This window comes from Brienomyrus brachyistius, chromosome 15 (assembly GCF_023856365.1).
Source record: "Brienomyrus brachyistius isolate T26 chromosome 15, BBRACH_0.4, whole genome shotgun sequence".
Classification (NCBI taxonomy): domain Eukaryota; kingdom Metazoa; phylum Chordata; class Actinopteri; order Osteoglossiformes; family Mormyridae; genus Brienomyrus; species Brienomyrus brachyistius.
The window spans coordinates 1,193,245-1,211,516 of record NC_064547.1 but is presented as its reverse complement, the minus strand read 5'-3'; the positions used below and the strand labels follow the sequence as shown (position 1 = coordinate 1,211,516).

Below are 18,272 nucleotides of genomic sequence, written 5' to 3'. Positions count from 1 at the left end.
AGGTTGAGGTCTCCACCCATTATGGGGGAAACATGATTATTGGGGGGGTTGAATTAGCTGGTTTTGATTTATTTGGGGGGATATAACCCCCCATCCCCCGTAATTTGCGCCCATGGTTTAACAGGTAGGTAAGTACTGTTTTACAGTGAGGCCAACAATCTCCACTGTTGCATCACAGTCTCTGTTAAATGTCTTCGAAGGGAACAGTCATGACACACCCCTTTCCTGGCAGGAGCCAATCAGAGAGGCGTCCCTGAAAAAACTGAGAGTATAAAAGGTGGAGCTTGCACAGCTGAAACAGTCAAGTATCTCTGCTGCATTTTAGCTGTATTGCAGAAAAGAAACCCAAAGGTCGAACCACAATGAAGAGCACGATGGTGATGCCGTTGCTGTGCTTAGTCTTCCTGCTTCATGTCGGGTTGGGTTACGTTCCAGATAGAAAGGGAGCGACTGGAAAGGAGAGAAAGGTGCAGTATGCTTCCTGGGATGATGTCAATGTCATCGCCCATGGGCTCCTGCAGCTCGGACATGGGCTGAAGGAGCATGTGGACAAGACGAAGGGCCAGATCAGAGACATCTCTAGCAAGCTTAAGATCTTCAACAGCACGGTGACCGAGCTTGGCAAGCAGACCCAAAGCCTGAAGGAAGACGGCGAGGTGCTGAAACTAAAGGCACAGCAACTTCAGGTGCAAGAAAGTCAGGTGCTCAACATCTCCAGCGAGCTGTGGGAGAAGACGGAGGAGCTGCAGAAAGAGCGACTGCAAGTCCATGAGAGAATCGGCAAGCTGGAGCAGAAAGTGTACGGCATACTTCACGGAGATATAAGCAACGGCAGTGACTCGAGGCTCATCCAGGTAAGCCGAAATGACTTTGTTACGTCACAGAATTATAACAAATGCTCTGAAAGAGGTCCTTATATAACTCTGTAACTTATGGTTCACATCCCAAGACAAAATAAATGAAACAGGAATGTTAGTCCTGTTAATTCTGAAGTCAACTGAGAACCGCCTCATTATCTTCTATAAAAAAGTAAAACTTCACATAAATCAAAGCGCTCTGGAACAGGCACTGTACAGTGTTTTTGTGAACTGCTAGCAACTTGCAAGAAAGGTGGCGTAGAAACGGTATAGCAGAGGCTGGATGCACAGTTTGACGGGCGGGGGGGCCACATGTTTTCATTGGGTGTGCGGCTCCGCGTGCAGTCCGCTGCAGGCATGCGGCTCCGCGTGCAGTCCGCAGGCATGTGGTACGTGCTCTCAGGCAGCTGGAGTGTCCAGACAAAGAAATTGCGCAACCCTACGTCGGGCCGTTTCCTTCCTTACACATTACACTGGCACTGGACATTTGAATACTTTTAAATAAAATCCGGTTCTGAAACTTAAAATATAAAGTCAACTATTTAAAAACTAAGTTAAAAAACCTTTTTCGTTTTATGATTAAGTGCCTCAAGTGGAACAAACAGTACGAAACCGTAATGCCTGAGAATGAAAAGCAAAAACGGGCTGGCTTGGGGTTCTTCAGAAGTGACAAAATCAACAAGCACGAATCATCGAGTTTTTATTTAAGGGAATATAACTGAGCACGACGGTCAGAACTATATTGTTTCGGCATAAAAGTACTCAATCTTCACTTTTACTTGGTTTCAGTTGATGCTGGAAGCGCAGAACCGGCGTATTGACGATCTGATAGGGGAAATCCGGCAACAGCAAGAGAGGCTGGAGAAGCAGAACGTGCGCATTAAAAACCTGCAGAGCCAGGTAATAACAGCTCGGTTATTTCAATATTTTTCTTGTCTAATGCAAGCAGTTTAGTGAAACTGCAGATTGCATCGCACTCTTGTTTGCAAACTGCATTCATTTGGTTCCTCTCAGATCAAGCAGAGGAAGGAGCGATCTTATCTGCGGCGCGAGGAAAGCGCGCTTAACGGCAGCAGCCTGCAGAGCGATTCGCCCACCGGTAAGTGCCTTTAATCTCAGCATCGACCTGGCTGCAATAAAACTTTTGTTGAGCAAAGGACTCCGTTATTCGTCTGCTTACCATAGTGTGCGGCAAAGATGAAACGGGACAGGCTGGGTTTGTCATGTTGATGGCACTGATGTTACATCATTGATGCAATGAAGCTGGCATTTAGTAAACAGGAATGAAGTTAAAGCCTGTCCTGACTATTGACAACTAGGCAGTGGTGACAATCTGTGGTAGGACGTTTTTGATCTATTGATAGATAAACGCAGAAATTGGAACAGAATTTTATTTTGCAAAGCTGTTTTATAGTTGCGTACTCTGTGTAACGCGTGCAAAATGGAGGGGGTTCATTAAATATATATATAATAGTCTATTTTTAGTTTCCGTTGCCTATAGGTACTAAAATCAGTAACTGGGTGAAAGGTGAACTGTGAGACGAGGGGGGGGGGGGGTCGGGCCAAAAGGAGAACACCGAGAAAGGATCCAGTGGAGCACAATGATGCCTTAGAGGAACCTCCGTGACGTCAAGAGGATTGTAAGAATGCCGTGGGGACGTTTCCCTTCAGGCAGCCTCAATACGTGACCGTTCCTGAGCTCTAATTACATTGTCAGTTCAGCTGTTCTGAGCTGTTTTTATGAGAAGCCTGAATACTGGCCAGTCGCCAGCTGGGGGAAAGTTCAGTGCTTCTCAGATGGTTCCTGACTGCTTGAGCGTGGCGGGGGCACAGGGCACTTACTGAGGCGGAGTCCGCTTCACTCAAACGAGCCTTAAAAGGCCTGGTGTTCCCGCCGTCATGGAAGCGACGTCATTCAGTTCATTACGTCTTAAAGAAAACAGTATCAATATACTATGATTATATAATATGATTATATATGTATGTGTATATATGTAATATAAAGCTAATGTAGTTGAATTTGTATTGCATACATATGTACTATACAATGTGTGTATGTGTATATTTCTCAGTGTGTGTATACACACATTTAATAGATAAATAGTGTACATAGGGTTACAGATGTTTGTCAGAAAAGTGATTTACCTGAAACTTGGTCCTGAGTATTGTTCTCAAGTACAGCACAGTACCTCGTGGAAAGTATGTTACAAATTAACTGTTCTGGTGCACTGGTTATAAAACAGGAAATGTAACAACGTTCGGAAGGGGGGGGGGGGGGATGAAATTTTACACTGAAAGTCAGCAGCACATCAATGGGGGGGGGGGGGGGTACAGGAAGAGCAGTATCCGAATACATCTAACAGACAAATGTGACCGACTGGCTGAGTGCGGTATTTGTGGTGAGTCCCAAGTTACGAGAGACGCCTTAAAGATATTCAGATGTCTGCCATAATTCCTTCAGGATGCTTGCCTCATTCCCAGGCCTGCAAAAACTAGTGACCTTTCCCCTATTTCTGTCTGAGCCAAATAGCCAACCCCCATCCCACCCCATTCCCCCCCCCCCCCCCCCCCCGTCCCACCCCTTCTCATTATCCATACATTCCTCCAGCATTACAGCTGTTGGTGAGCAACACAGATGAATATTGCCAGCTGGTCATTGAAATTCAACTACATCAGCACTACACTCACGTCTCTGCACCCATAAGCTATATATATGCTGCCTTCCTACTGAATCTAAAATGTGATTTTATATTAATAGGCTCAACGCTATTTTCGTGTTTTTCAGAAGCAGCTACAGATTGTCACAAGCTGTTTCGGAGTGGCAAACGGACCAGTGGTGTGTACACCATTCAGCCTCTGAACAGCCAGCCATTCGACGTCTTCTGTGAAATGACCGCCGGTGAGGGAGACAAATCTCTCTATGAATTATTCTCCTTAGTCAACAGTCATTCTTAATGGACGCACTGTTAGTAAATGGCTTCTCAATAATCCTTCGTTTACTGGTATTTCTTTATGCAGAAGGTGGATGGACGGTCATGCAAAGGCGTCATGATGGCTCACTGGATTTCGACCGGCTGTGGCAGGCCTATGAGGAGGGCTTTGGAAGTCCCAGCGGTAGGTCTGCCAGATTCTTTTCAGTTCCTTGTATGACTCATCTTCCGTATGACGCCGTATACTGAAATCTACACTTACTGCAACATGAGACAAGACCAATGTTTAGTGAAGTATTAAATGTCAACTGTGAGGCTAAGCCATCAAAACTCTTGCTATAAATTGGTTATCCAGTCCTCAGTTCGTGACCTAGTCTGACTCTAGCTAAACAGACAATTTATAATCTAAACTGAAGCTTTGATGCCTGTCATGAACAAGTCTTGGCATTTCTTTTGTAGGTGACTTTTGGCTGGGACTTCAGAAGATGCATGCCCTCTCTGTGCAAGGGGAATATGTTATGCAGGTGGAGCTGTCCAACTGGAAAGATGAGACTGAGTCTGTCAAGTATCTGTTCAGCCTTGGTGGTGAGCAAAGCGACTACGCCCTTCACCTGAAAGACATCTCACCTGGAAGCCTGGCCAGTGCCCTGGCCAGTGCTCCCTCTGGTTTGCCCTTCTCCACCCGAGACAGAGACAATGACCAAAGGACAGACATCAACTGCGCTAAGCATCTTTCTGGTATGTTCATAGAGCTAGACCTGCAGCTAAGACAACTGCTTATCACTATGTTGTTCCGGTCAGATAGTCTTGACTAAGTAATTCTAATATTCAGTGATTTTTCTTGTTGCAGGTGGCTGGTGGTTCAGCAACTGTGGAAGGTCCAATCTCAATGGGAAGTACTTTAACAAGCCGCTGCCCAAACAAAGGCACCAGAGGAAGCAGGCGGTGTTCTGGAAGACCCAGCGGGGACGCTACTATGCTTGGAAGACCACAGCTATGAAGATCGCACCCATTGAGATTGAGAACCAATCTTAGATTAACTTTGGAAAGATCACTGCCAGGAAGAGGAGGGATAGAGAAAAACTGACTTTACACTGCAAAGTCATAATTACAGCTTTAAAGAATAATGCAGCCTAGCAGAATCCACCAGAGTCTGGCTCTCACATGGCGGCGAAGATGACGGACCAACATGCTCAAGTGATCAGACTGTGGCTTAGAGAAGCAGGAACCAAAGACCTGCACCATTATAAACGGGGAAGAGAAGCTTTCAGTTTGACAGAGTACATTTTTCAGAATCACTCACTGGAAGAAGTGGTGCTACTTTCACTGTACATTTATGAATTTTCTAAACTAACTAGCATGTAGAGAACCAAAGCGCTTGAGCACGCATTTCTGAAAATATTGGTTCAAGCAAAGTAGGGTATTACTTTGAATGAAAAGTAATAATTTAAAGTATGACCTTGGGGTACTTACCTCATTTAGCACTCTTCACATACCAAACTTAAGTGCTTTAAAAAAAAAACACATTGTATCATTTTAAATTTGTCACAACAAAATGCCAAACTGTGTTTATAGAATGTGCAATCGTTTAAGACTTTTCTATAATTTAGTAATACTGTAAAATCTGCAGTTTGAAAAGAACTTGTTCCTGAATGAGAGTCTTCAGAGCTCAAACGTAAATGTACAAATGTGGTCATGGATCAGTGCGAGTTCCTCACTGTCTGTGGCAATTTTCCCAGTCATATTGACTGCATTGTGTTGTCCTTGTGGGCCCTACATCCTGTGTATATGAAATTAATGTAACTGTTCACTGTATATTCTATTTTTTACAAAGGACCAGTACATATCCAGATGTTAATTTATGTAAAAAAATGTATATATGCTTGTAATATCTTCAGTAATTTATATTGATTTTTCAAAAATAAAATGTGATGTTTTCAAAGTGAGCAAATATTTCTTGCAGTTTGACTCTGATGCTTTTGTATTCCATCCATACATGTTTCAGACCCACGTAGCACGGACAGGGACACCCTGCAGCGGGATGTACAAACAGGCGCATGCACACAGTCACATGGTGTAATTCACAAACACAGGTTCACCTAATCAAATGATTTTTTTGACGTGGGGAGGACAATGGAGTATGGGCAAGCAATTTTTGCATCTAAAGTTTGTTCATACCAGGTGCATAGCTACACAGTAAGATCACAGGTTTGGGCCCCCACCTCAGAAATTTGTTTGCTTCTGACCAGGCATGTAGCCAGGTAGTGAAATAAGGAGCTTGAAGTCCCTTTGAAATTCATTTCAGGCTACGGACCTGGCTCATACAGAGGGCTGGTGTGCCAAAATCTCGCATGGCTGTTGTAGCATAACTTTCGTCACAGAGGGTGGGGGTGGAGACCGTGTTTTGCAGCCACATATAAGGGAACATACCACTCAAAAATCGAGATGAGGCAGATGGTCCATACTGGAATGCAAACGCATCTTGACTGTGGAAGTCCAGTGTTCCTGGTGTTCCTGTAAGTTCATAACGGTTAGTTTTAGTGAAATGCTTATTTTTAATATTACATCCATCCACACTTCATAAAGGTGATTTAAGAGCAGCTTTGCCTTACAGTGCCACCCCAGGCCTGGTGTCAAAGCACGCAGCTGCCTGGACGTGTTGGTGCAAGAAGCGTGAACATCCAGGAACGCGGATGGCGCAGCATCCTGTGCACACTGCAGTGCTGGCAGTATGTATGAAGCAGCCATCAGGGAACATGCAGCATTCCCTGCACCCAGAGCTGGGGGTGGCAGTCAAAGCGACGGCCTGGGGGTTGTGAGACTGAGTCGTTATGCACTCAGTACTTCTCAAGGAATTCAGGAACCAGAGGGTTTCATTTATCAGACTTAAATTACATTGGCTTAATACAGTGAAGCCACTTCAATAATTATACTGAAATTATACTTAAGGATACCCTGAAAATAATTAAGAATATACAGTAGTCTGAAAGTTTTCGCCAAGCACTATCACGTCTGACAAGTTAATTACCTTTATTTTAATTCATTTCAAGTAAAATGTCACTGTGGACACTCATGAGAGCGAATACAGGGACCCTGAATAACAAAGTAATTCATCAACACCGGAAAACAACACATGCCCTAGGCTGTACAAATTAGCAGCTTAAGAGGCTACAAGCAATGCAGCAAGATATTGGAAAAAATTCACATGATAATTGAAATTTCTGTGATAAAAAAAAAAACATTTTCTCCTCGCACCTTTTTGTTAAATATCTCACAACCACACCACACTACCTATGAGTGAGTCCAACAGCAAGAATGAAAATGTTTATGACTGACTATGAGAGCACATGCAGAGCTCACACAAAAACAGTGGTGACAGATTTACTTTCTTAAACATATACTAGATAATCTTGAAAATGAACAATTATTAAAATTGCAAAGTCAGCTATGTCTTGTTTCCTATGACAGAGTAAAAATGTTTTAGTGGAGCTTACTGATGGTCTCAACCCAGCTGACTATCACGGTGCTTGCAATATGACAGTCAGATATGCTTAACACATGATGCCAATGGCATCACATAGCGTGCAAGCCTAGCTTCAAGAGAACACGTTTAGATGTTTCCCTTGGTCACATTTGCCATTCCACAGCTCAGCCCACAATCGCGTAATATTTACACTTCATCAGGAAATAAGCAAAGTCATTCATGAAGTCATTCAAATGCTGCTTCATACGACTGGACTGCTTAAAAAGAAACTCACATTTCTACCTAGCTGTTTGTGCTAAATTACTAAATTTCATAGGGGAAGTGCTTTACATTGTGACCCCTACTTCAGAACCATTCCATCAAAAACTGTTCCAGACAAAAACTAAGACTCAAGAAGACAATCAGCAGACAAATCATACGCAGAATCTGGTAGAGGTGAGACAAATCGATACAAAATCATGACAGAGGTCTACCTGAATCGCAAAAAGATCTGATCAGATGCATTTTAAGGACATAAAGACTGGTTTAAATGTCATACCTAGACAGTGTTGCTGAAAAGAAGAAGTGGATATGCAATTCATAATTTGTCAACATATGTTGTACCAAAACTCTCTCAGTAGTTTCCATGCATAGCCATTAGCCAGCAGTCAACCACTCATGTTCTGAGCAAATTTTTGCAGAAGCAGAGAGTGGCTTCAAACCCAGCCTGTGCTGTCAGCTATATGCTTTTATCAGATGGACGCCTTGGCCAACGTTCAAGAGCAACAAAAAAATATTAGGTAGTACATTGGGCGGAGCTTAATGCTCTCCCCTTCTATGGCGTCTTAAGCGGGGGCGTATCCCCTTTTCTGATTGGTCGAGGGGTTATGTCCATACATGGTATTATACATGCTTATGCCACTTGTTGCCAATAGGGGGCCCTATGGCTTGGGAGATACGGGTTGCCGTTAAACTTTAATAGAATAATCTATGTGTTACTTTTAATTACGTTAAGGAATAATGAAACATATAGCGGATGAATGCAAGCTAGCGCATAAATGTCCAGCGGGGGTCCATCCGGCCGTAGGAGTAGGCCCAAACGCCACGGCGTATTTTAAAAGAAGAAAGCACCAAAATGTTAGAAAGAAGAAAAACTCTTGCGTTATTTTTTTAAAAAGGAAGGAAAAGCAGGCGGAATTTAAACAAGTACAAACATGCCCGAACGAAACACTGTCAGAAGAGCAAATGCTGAGTTTAAACAAGCACAAGCGACACCAATTAACATACAGCACGTCGTTTTAAAAGAAGAAAGCACTTAAACTCATTGCATTTAACCAACATGTTAAAAGAAGAAAACCTTTAGCGGTATTTACCAGTGTTTTATTTCGTTGTTAGGTTTGAGAAAGCACTTAACCAGCAAGCTTTTAGAAGGGATAACCTTTAAGTTCGACGGTAGCTAAAAGGCAAAACGAGCGAGTCCTGCAGCTCTGGTACGTGTCACCGACCTGTTTGAACAACGCGGCTGAAATGATTGTCCGAGACTGCCCCTATCTTGCGCATGCGCACTGACGCAGACATCCCATTTCAAAATGGCGGCACCAACGGGGACACATGTTACCCTTTTATTTCAAATAAGACCCTTTAACCATAACGTTTAAGTAATGAAACTCTTTTTCGGCAAATGTGTTATTTAAAATAAAACATCCCAAGCATCTCAACAACAAGAATCAAGGAATAACGCGGGCAGTCTTTGTTAAAATGAATCTCGCTCTCTCTCCACGTTGCGCTTGTGCGTAGAGCCACAATCCCCACACACCACTATCTATTATTGAAAACAGCTGAGGCAAGTAGTTGTCTGGAATTTTAAAGTGTGTAAAAATAAGTAAACGTGTGTAAAATAAGTATAAAATGTGTTATAAAGCATATAGCCAACAATAATTAATAAAGAATTTAAGCGTAATATCCCACACGCACCCCGGCCTAGTAGAAATGGCGTTATCCTGCGGCCTACAAGATAAAAGCATATGATACTAAATTGGGATCAGTAGTCTTTAAAAGAAAAAAATACATTACATTCATTTATTAATGCGATTTTTTTAAAGTATGTTTTAAGGCACAATAAAACTTAATTTTAACAGGGTCACCAGACGTGTCGAGCTTTTCTAGCTAGAGAGGAAAGAGGGTATGGCTGTTTTAAATGGTAAAAGCAGTAGTTATGTATTGTTGAAGGGTTATTCTTTAAACAAAATGCACTATTTCATATCGGTAACAGCCATGCTGTTTTTAGTGGGATTTATGCGTATTGCATGTCTAGACATGTCGGTCAGCTAATGTCCGCGGCAGTGGGTAACGGGGCGTCGGCATAAGAACTTTTGGGTAAATTGGCCATCGCTAGGGCAGAGTTTGCTGCATTGGAGAGCCTCGGTATTGTTCGGCGTTCCAGCAGCACCTGGGCCTCCCCTCTGCATATGGTACCCAAGCCAGGTGGGGGTTGGTGCCCATGTAGCGATTACCGCCGACTTAATGACGCCACAACCCCAGATCACTACCTGATCCCACACATCCAGGACTTTTCTTCCTGGTTGGCGGGGGCGTCCATTTTTTCGAAGGTTGACCTGGTGCATGGCTACCATCAGGTCCCAGTACATCCAGGGGACATTACAAAGACTGCAGACATCACCCCATTTAGGCTTTTTGAGTTTTTTCGGATGCCTTTTGGGCTTAGAAACGCTGCACAGTTTTTCCAGCGGCTCATAAACAGTGTCCTGAAGGACCTTCCGTTCCTGTTGGTCTATCTGGATGAAATTTTGGTGGCCAGTAACTCCAGGGCTGACCACATAGCTCACCTTCAGACCCCTTTTGAGCGTCTGAGCAGTCATGGGTTAATTTTCAACCTGCAAAAGTGCCAGTTTGGTTTGTCTTCCATCGATATCCTCGGCCACCGCATCACAAGTGATGGGGCAGTTCCTCTGCCTGCCAAAGTGGAGGCCATCTCTGCATTTCCGCAGCCTGCTACAGCCAGGGCCCTGCAGGAGTTCCTGGGCATGGTTACCTTCTACCATTGCTTTATCCCACGGGCCGCCCAGCTGATGCGGCCGTTGTATGAGGCTCTCAGGGGTAGGACGGCCAAGTAGGTTCTTGAGTGGACTGCTGAGCAGACCCAGGCTTTTGTAGCTACCAAGTCTGCTCTGGCAAATGCGACCATGCTGGCTCACCCATTGTCTGATGCTCCAGTCGCGCTCATCACTGACGCCTCAGATTACGCTGTGGGGGCCGTGCACGAGCACTGGGTGGATGGTGCCTGGCAGCCGCTGACCTTTTTTAGCCGACAGCTCAGGCCGCACGAGCGGAAGTACAGCACCTTTGACCGTGAACTTCTTGGCCTGTACTTGGCTGTGCGTCACTTCCGATTCCTCATAGAGGGCTGCCCAATCACAGTTTTTGTTGACCACAAGCCCCTGACGTTTGCGATGGCTAAGACATCGGAGCCTTGGTCTGCTCGTCAGTGGCGGCAGCTCTCCTTTATATCAGAGTTCACGACTGGCATCCGGCATGTGGCAGGGAAGCATAACCAAGTTGCAGACTGTCTCTCCCGCTCAGTGGCAGGTGCTGTGCACTTGGGAGTGGATTATGCTCGATTGGCAGCGGATCAGCAGGTGGATCCGGAGGTGCAGGCTTATAGGACTGCAGTCACCAGTCTGCAGCTGGCTGATGTTCCCTTCCTTGACTGTGGCGCCACTCTCCCATGTGATATCTCAACCAGTTTAGCTAGGCCTATGGTGCCAGCTGGTTGGTGTTGTCACATCTTCAATGTGGTGCAAAGGCTTTCACACCCAGGCAGACGAGTGTCTCAGCATCTGATGGCCACCAATTTTGTTTGGCATGGGCTGTGGAAGTTGTACGTAGTTGGGCCGCCTCCTGTGTTCTGTGTCAGCGTGCTAAGGTACACCAACATACCAAGGCACCGCTGGCGCCTTTTGCGGTGCTTATGCACCGTTTTGACCACGTTCATGTGGACCTGGTCGGGCCTCTTCCCCCTTCCTTGGGTTTTACTCACTTGCTAATGGTGGTGGACAGGTCTACTCGGTGGCCAGAGGCTATAACTTTGGCATCCACCACTGCGGCAGATGTGGCCAGGGCTTTCATTGGTGGTTGGGTGTCCCGTTTCGGGGTTCCGTCTGATGTGTCTTCGGACTGTGGAGTTGCTCTGGGCTGCAGTGGCCCGGGTTTTGGGGATTTCCCTTCATCATACCACAGCCTACCATCCACAGGCCAATGGGCTGTGTGAGCGTTTTCACCGCTCCCTGAAAGCCGCTCTTCGGGCCAGCCTCAGGGACGGCGGCTAGGTGGACAGGCTTTCCTGGATTTTGTTGGGCCTCTGGACCGCTCTCAAGCCAGACCTACAATCCTCGTCGGCCGAGTTGGTCTATGGGCTGACTCTGCGGGTGCCAGGGGATTTCACCACCACAGCCCCTTGGTGCGCTGGACATCAGCGTTCTGCACCGCAAGACTTGGCTGGGGCTTTCGTTCCAGTGCCCACGACTCAACATGGGGTACCCCAGACACATGTTCCAGAGGGTTTGGCCGGGGCCACATATGACTTTACCCGCCATGATGCACCTCGGGGCCTGCTGCGGCCGCCTTATGATGGACCGACTGAAGCCTGCCCATTTGGAAGTGGACACCCCGGTGTGCTGTCCCCCCCCCCCCCCCCGCTGTGCATGCGCAGGGGACGGCTCCGGTGGTGGCTGGGCGCCCAACCTCCCGAGCTTCCCAGCCCATTGTGACTCGTCAATTGGCCCGGCCTCCCTGCAAGTTGGAGTCGTCTGTGTTTATGAATTCTGGGGGGCCGTGTGTAGGGGCTCCTACCTTTTATGCAGAATTCATTCCCCCTTACCTATGCTCATGCGTGCGGGGTGTGGTGAGCACGCATGCCCAAGCGAGGACGCGGGTTTTTTCTGGTGTTTAGACACTCTGAAATAAATACACTTTTTTGTGGTGCTCTGATTGCGTTGACTGCCTCTACCTTTTTTTTTCTCCACAACTGTAACATCTCGTTTAACCGCTGTTCCTGGGTGTGAGAAGCACACAGCCGGCAACCCCATCCTGGCAGATAGCACATTACCTCTATTTGTTAATCTGTCTTATTTGTAAATAGTATAAAATAATATATTTCCAATTTAAATAAAAGTCGATCTCTAACACCACAGCTCTGGAGCTCTAGCATAGCCCCGGACGCCATGCTGCGGACCTGAGGGTTGGATGAAATATCTAACTACAATTGTTTAATCAGCGGGATAAAGTGCCGTAACTTAAACGGTTGTATGACAAATTAGTATAAAATTTTAAATCAATAAGATTTAAGTAATAAAACAATTTAGCTGTATTTTGTTAGTTTTATTTTAAATAAGATGCTCCCAGTTTATTATTAATTTAATAGCTGTAGGAACTAGTGAGCGGTATTTAGCAACATACATCAAAAACATCAAAAACGTCTCCTGCTGTGTCCGATTACTTTGATTAGTCCTGTCCTATTTTAAGTCCTAGTCTTAGTTCCCTTGTCTGTCATTGATGTTAGTCTCTGTCTGATGTCTCTAGTCCATAGTCCTTTGAATAAACCCCAGTTTCCCCGACTTTGGACTACCTGCCTGATCCTTGCCTGCCTGTCTGCCCGTGCGCCTTACCCGCGTTCAGCGAAAACGTGACAGCATATATAGTTTACGTTTTTTATTAAAATGTATAAGGATTATTTTGTTATAATGAAATTTTAAATTAGTATGAGTGTGATACTAGCTAGAAATGATCAACCAGGCAGACAGAAGTCTGCTTTTCTTATCTCACAAGAGATAGAGAGAGACCGTTCCTGGCATCATTCTTGCGATCGGCAGATTTCAGCTTCGAACCTCACTCAGGGCAGTTTCTGTCTTTGCTGTCGCTTGGACTGGCAGAGCTTTATAATGAGGCCTTAAGCTCACTCAGTGCAGCTTCTTTCCACATGTGTGTGAATCCTTTATTTTGCACAAATGGGGGAAAAATATATATATATACGAAAATCAGCATACAAGCAGGGGTGGTGAGTGGTGCTGCAGGCTAAGCCTCTGTACCTGTAATCAGAAGGTTGCTGGTTCAAGCCCAGCCTTGGGAGAGTAGTCACAGTACAGACCCTAGAGGAAGAGCCACAGAAACAGAGTAACACACAGAGACAGGTGGTGCATGTGTGTGAATCTTTTATTTGCAATTTTTTTTAATCAAAAAAGGGGTGGTGAGTGGCTAATCTCTGTGCTTGTGATTAGGTCAGTGTGCTCAAGCCTGCCTTCAGCAGAATAGTTACAGGGCAGGCCCTCAAGCACACTGAATGATCCCACACTGAATGATCTCTCTCTCTCTCTCTCTCTCTCTCTCTCTCTCTCTCTCTCTCTCACACACACACACACACACACTCCACACGGTCACTCAGTGCATCCAAGAACCCACACTGTAACCATCCCGCTGAGGTCAAGCTTGAACCACCAACCTCAACTTTCCAATCACAAGCACAGCGACTTAGCCCACCGAGCCACTTACCACTCCCATTCAGCACTGATCTTGTCGGAATTTTGACTCTCAAACACGTACAGGTCCAGCCTAAAAACCTTAAAGATTTGAAGGTCTGCAGAGAGGAGTGGATGAAAATTCCTGATGATCTGCATGCAATCCTGGTGACCAACTACAGGAAACGTCAGACAGCTGTGCTTGCAAACAATGGTTATTCCACCAGTACGCATATGTTCTAAGGGATCAAATACCTATTTCCCTAGATAAATGACAAATTGGTTTGTAACTGTTACATAATGATTTTTTCTTGCTTGTTTTGTTAATAATCTATCTTTTGCCGTTTAAATAACTAACCTTGTGAAATGTGTAACCAGTGAAATGACAGACTTGTCATTTCTTTATTAATGGTCAACTTAAGAATTCAGCAGGGGGTCAAATAATTATTTCCCTCACTGTAACTACTAATTTTACCAACTGCCATACCCTCTTTCCTCTCTAGCTAGAAAAGCTTGATGCGTCCAGTGACCCCGTTAAAATTGTTGTTTTATTGTGCCTTAACACATACTTAAAATATCGCATTAATAAATGAATGTAATGTATTTTATTTTTTTTAAAGACTACTGATCCCAATTTAGTGTCATATGTTTTTATCTTGTAGGCCGCAGGATAGCGCCATTTCTACTAGGCCGGGGTGCGTGTGGGATATTACGCTTAAATTCTTTATTAATTATCGTTGGCTATATGCTTTATAACACATTTTATACTTATTTTACACACATTTACTTATTTTTATACACTTTAAAATTCCAGAAAACTACTTGCCTCAGCTGTTTTCAGTAAAAGATAGTGGTGTGTGGGGATTGTGGCTCTACGCACAAGCGCAACGTGGAGAGAGAGCGAGATTCATTTTAACAAAGACTGCCTGCGTTATTCCTTGATTCTTGTTGTCGAGATGCTTAGGATGTTTTATTTTAAATAACACATTTGCCGAAAAAGAGTTTCATTACTTAAACGTTATGGTTAAAGGGTCTTATTTGAAATAAAAGGGTAACGTGTCCCCGTTGGTGCTGCCATTTTGAAATGGGATGTCTGCGTCAGTGCGCATGCGCAAGATGGGGGTAGTCTCGGACAATCATTTCAGCCGCGTTGTTCAAACAGGTTGGTGACACGTACCAGAGCTGCAGGACTCGCTCATTTCGCCTTTTAGCTACCGTCGGACTTATTCCCCCTAAAAGCTTGCTGGTTAAATGCTTCAACCTAACAATGAAATAAAACACTGGTAAATATGACGTTATTGAAGGGGAGAGCATTAAGCTCCGCCAAATTTACCACCTAAGATTTTTTAGCAAAATACACATTACGATGGGAACATAAGTCATTTAAAAACATGTTAGTTTCCATAGATAGCTAATCTGTTCACCACCTGCCACGCTCTCAATCAACCTGATTTATGGATATTCTGCATAAGGGTTTGTCACAGGACCAAGGTGCACGTACTTTGATACATTATATATGATAAGGAGTGGGGGGGGTGGTGTTTAGTTTTAATTTGCACAAATATGGCGAGGACACAAACCTGAGCCACAAATCTGTCTTTCCTCCATTGCTCTTGTGGTCTTGGTTTGGAGTCCAGCTTCGGCTCACTGGATGCCATTTTAATTAGCAATTCAGGCCCTCTAACCAGAAATGCACCCAACCCCTCAAAAAACGTAATAGATGCAGGGAGAATGAATGCTGTCCTACAGAAAAAATGTAGAACTTCATGGAGCATTTAAACTCTCCATCCATCCATCCATCCATTATCTTCCGCTTAATCCGAGGTCGGGTCGCGGGGGCAGCAGTCTCAGCAGGGAAACCCAGACTTCCCTCTCCCCGGCCACATCATCTAGCTCCTCCGGGGGAATGTCCGGGGGACAATGTGTCCTGGGTCTTCCCCTGGGCCTTGTCCCAGTGGGACATGCCCGGAACACCTCACCAGGGAGGTGTCCGAGCTACCTCATCTGGCTCCTCTCAATGCGGAGGAGCAGCGGCTCTACTCTGAGTCCCTCCCGAATGACTGAGCTCCTCACCCTATCTCTAAGGGAGAGCCCAGCCACCCTGCGGAGAAAACTCATTTCGGCCGCTTGCACTCGCGATCTCGTTCTTTCGGTCACTACCCATAGCTCATGACCATAGGTGAGGGTAGGAACGTAGATCGACTTCGCCTTTTGGCTCAGCTCTTTCTTCACCATGACAGACCGATCACTGCTGATGCCGCACCGATCCGCCTGTCGGTCTCCCGTTCCATCCTTCCCTCACTCGTAAACTAGACCCCGAGATACTTAAACTCCTCCCCAACCCGGAGAGAGCACTCCACCCTTTTCTGGCTGAGGACCATGGTCTCGGATTCGGAGGTGCCGATTTTCATCCCAGCCGCTTCACACTCGGCTGCGAACTTCTCCAGTGAGAGCCAAAGGTCACAGTCCGATGAGGCCAACAGAACCACATCATCTGCAAAAAGCAAAGACCTAATCCTGAGGTCACCAAACCGGACACCCTCAACGCCCTGGCTGCGCCTAGAAATTCTGTCCATAAAAGTTATGAACAGAATCGGTGACAAAGGGCAGCCCTGGTGGAGTCCCACCCTCACCGGGAACGAGTCCGACTTACTGCCGACAATGCGGACCAAGCTCTGGCACCGGTCATACAAGGACCGAACAGCCCTTATAAGGCAGCCCGGCACCCCATATTCCCGGAGCACTCCCCACAGGACTCCCTGAGGGACGCGGTCGAATGCCTTCTCCAAGTCCACAAAACACATGTAAACTGGTTGGGCAAACTGCCACGCACCCTCCAGGACCCTGCCGAGAGTATAGAGCTTGTCCACTGTTCCACGGCCAGGGCGAAAACCACACTGCTCCTCCTGAATCCGAGGTTCGACTATCCGAAGGACCCTCCTTTCCAGCACCCCCGAATAGACCTTACCAGGGAGGTTGAGTAGTGTGATCCCCCTGTAGTTGGAGCACACCCTCCGGTCCCCCTTCTTAAAGAGGGGGACCACCACCCCGGTCTGCCAATCCAGAGGCACCGCCCCCGATGTCCACGCAATGCCGCAGATGCGTGTCAACCAAAACATCCCCGCAACATCCAGAGCCTTGAGGAACTCCGGGCGGATCTCATCCACCCCCGGGGCCCGGCCACCGAGGAGCTTTTTAACCACCTCAGCAACCTCTGTCCCAGAGATAGGTGAGTCCGCCCCCAAGTCCTCAGACTCTGCTTCCTCATTGGAAGGCGTGTCGGTGGGATTGAGGAGGTCTTCGAAGTATTCCTTCCACCGACCCACAACGTGCCGAGCTAAGGTAAGCAGCGCACCATCCCCACTATAAACAGTGTTGATGCTGCACCGCTTTCCCGCCCGGAGCCGCCGGATGGTGGACCAGAATCTCCTCGAAGCCGTCCGGAAGTCGTTCTCCATGGCCTCGCCAAACTCCTTCCATACCCCAGTTTTTGCCTCAGCGACCGCCGAAGCCGCGTTCCGCTTAGCCTGCCGGTACTTATCAGCTGCCTCCGGAGTCCTACAGGCCAAAAAGGCCCGATAGGAGTCCTTCTTCAGCTTGACAGCATCCTTCACCGCCGGTGTCCACCAGCAGGTTCGGGGATTGCCGCCGCGACAGGCACCGGCCACCTTACGGCCACAGCTCCGGTCAGCCGCCTCAACAATGGAGGCACGGAACATGGCCTATTCGGACTTAATGTCCCCCGCCTCCCCCGGGACATGGGCGAAGTTCTGCCGGATGGAGTTGAAGCTCCTCCTGACAGGGGATTCCGCCAGGCCTTCCCAGCAGACCCTCACTATACGCTTGGGTCTACCAGGTCTGACCGGCTTCCACCCCCACCAGCGGAGCCAACCAACCACCAGGTGGTGATCAGTTGACAGCTCCGCCCCTCTTCTTACTCGAGTGTCCAATACATGCGGCCGCAAGTCCGATGACACGACCACAAAGTCGATCATCGAACTGCGGCCTAGGGTGTCCTGGTGCCAAGTACACATATGGACACCCTTATGCTTGAACATGGTGTTCATTATGGACAATCCGTGACGAGCACAGAAGTCCAATAACAAAACACCACTCGGGTTCAGATCGGGGGGGCCGTTCCTCTCAATCACGCCCCTCCAGGTCTCACTGTCATTGCCCACGTGAGCATTGCAGTCCCCCAGTAGAACAAGAGAGTCCCCAGGAGGAGTGCTCTCCAACACCCCTTCCAAGGACTCCAAAAAGGGTGGGTATTCTGAACTGCTGTTTGGTGCATAAGCACAAACAACAGTCAGGACCCGTCCCCCCACCCGAAGGCGAAGGGAGACTACCCTTTCGTCCACCGCGGTAAACCCCAATGTACAGGCGCCCAGCCAAGGGGCAATAAGTATGCCCACACCTGCTCGGCGCCTCTCCCCGTGAGCAACTCCAGAGTGGAAGAGGGTCCAACCCCCTTCGAGGAGACTGGTTCCAG

The 18,272-nt window shown here is 46.7% G+C and overlaps 1 protein-coding gene across 1 annotated transcript; it reads left to right on the top strand.

Moving 5' to 3' along the window:
- The first annotated feature begins 303 nt into the window (after positions 1 to 303).
- angptl4 (angiopoietin-like 4) lies at positions 304 to 5,740 on the top strand. Its single transcript, XM_048977045.1, has 7 exons — positions 304 to 854; positions 1,647 to 1,757; positions 1,872 to 1,956; positions 3,643 to 3,756; positions 3,876 to 3,971; positions 4,247 to 4,525; positions 4,638 to 5,740. Exons 1-7 carry the CDS (start codon positions 363 to 365, stop codon positions 4,820 to 4,822), a joined length of 1,362 nt encoding a protein of 453 aa, XP_048833002.1. The 5' UTR covers positions 304 to 362; the 3' UTR covers positions 4,823 to 5,740.
- Positions 5,741 to 18,272: the final 12,532 nt, after the last annotated feature.

Bases quoted from the DNA above. Each gene is read 5' to 3' on its own strand.
- angptl4 (XM_048977045.1), top strand. From the start codon at position 363: ATGAAGAGCACGATGGTGATGCCGTTGCTGTGCTTAGTCTTCCTGCTT. The intron at 3,757-3,875 runs GTGAGGGAGACA...TTCTTTATGCAG, and splicing joins CTTCTGTGAAATGACCGCCG to AAGGTGGATGGACGGTCATG. The intron at 4,526-4,637 runs GTATGTTCATAG...TTCTTGTTGCAG, and splicing joins CTGCGCTAAGCATCTTTCTG to GTGGCTGGTGGTTCAGCAAC.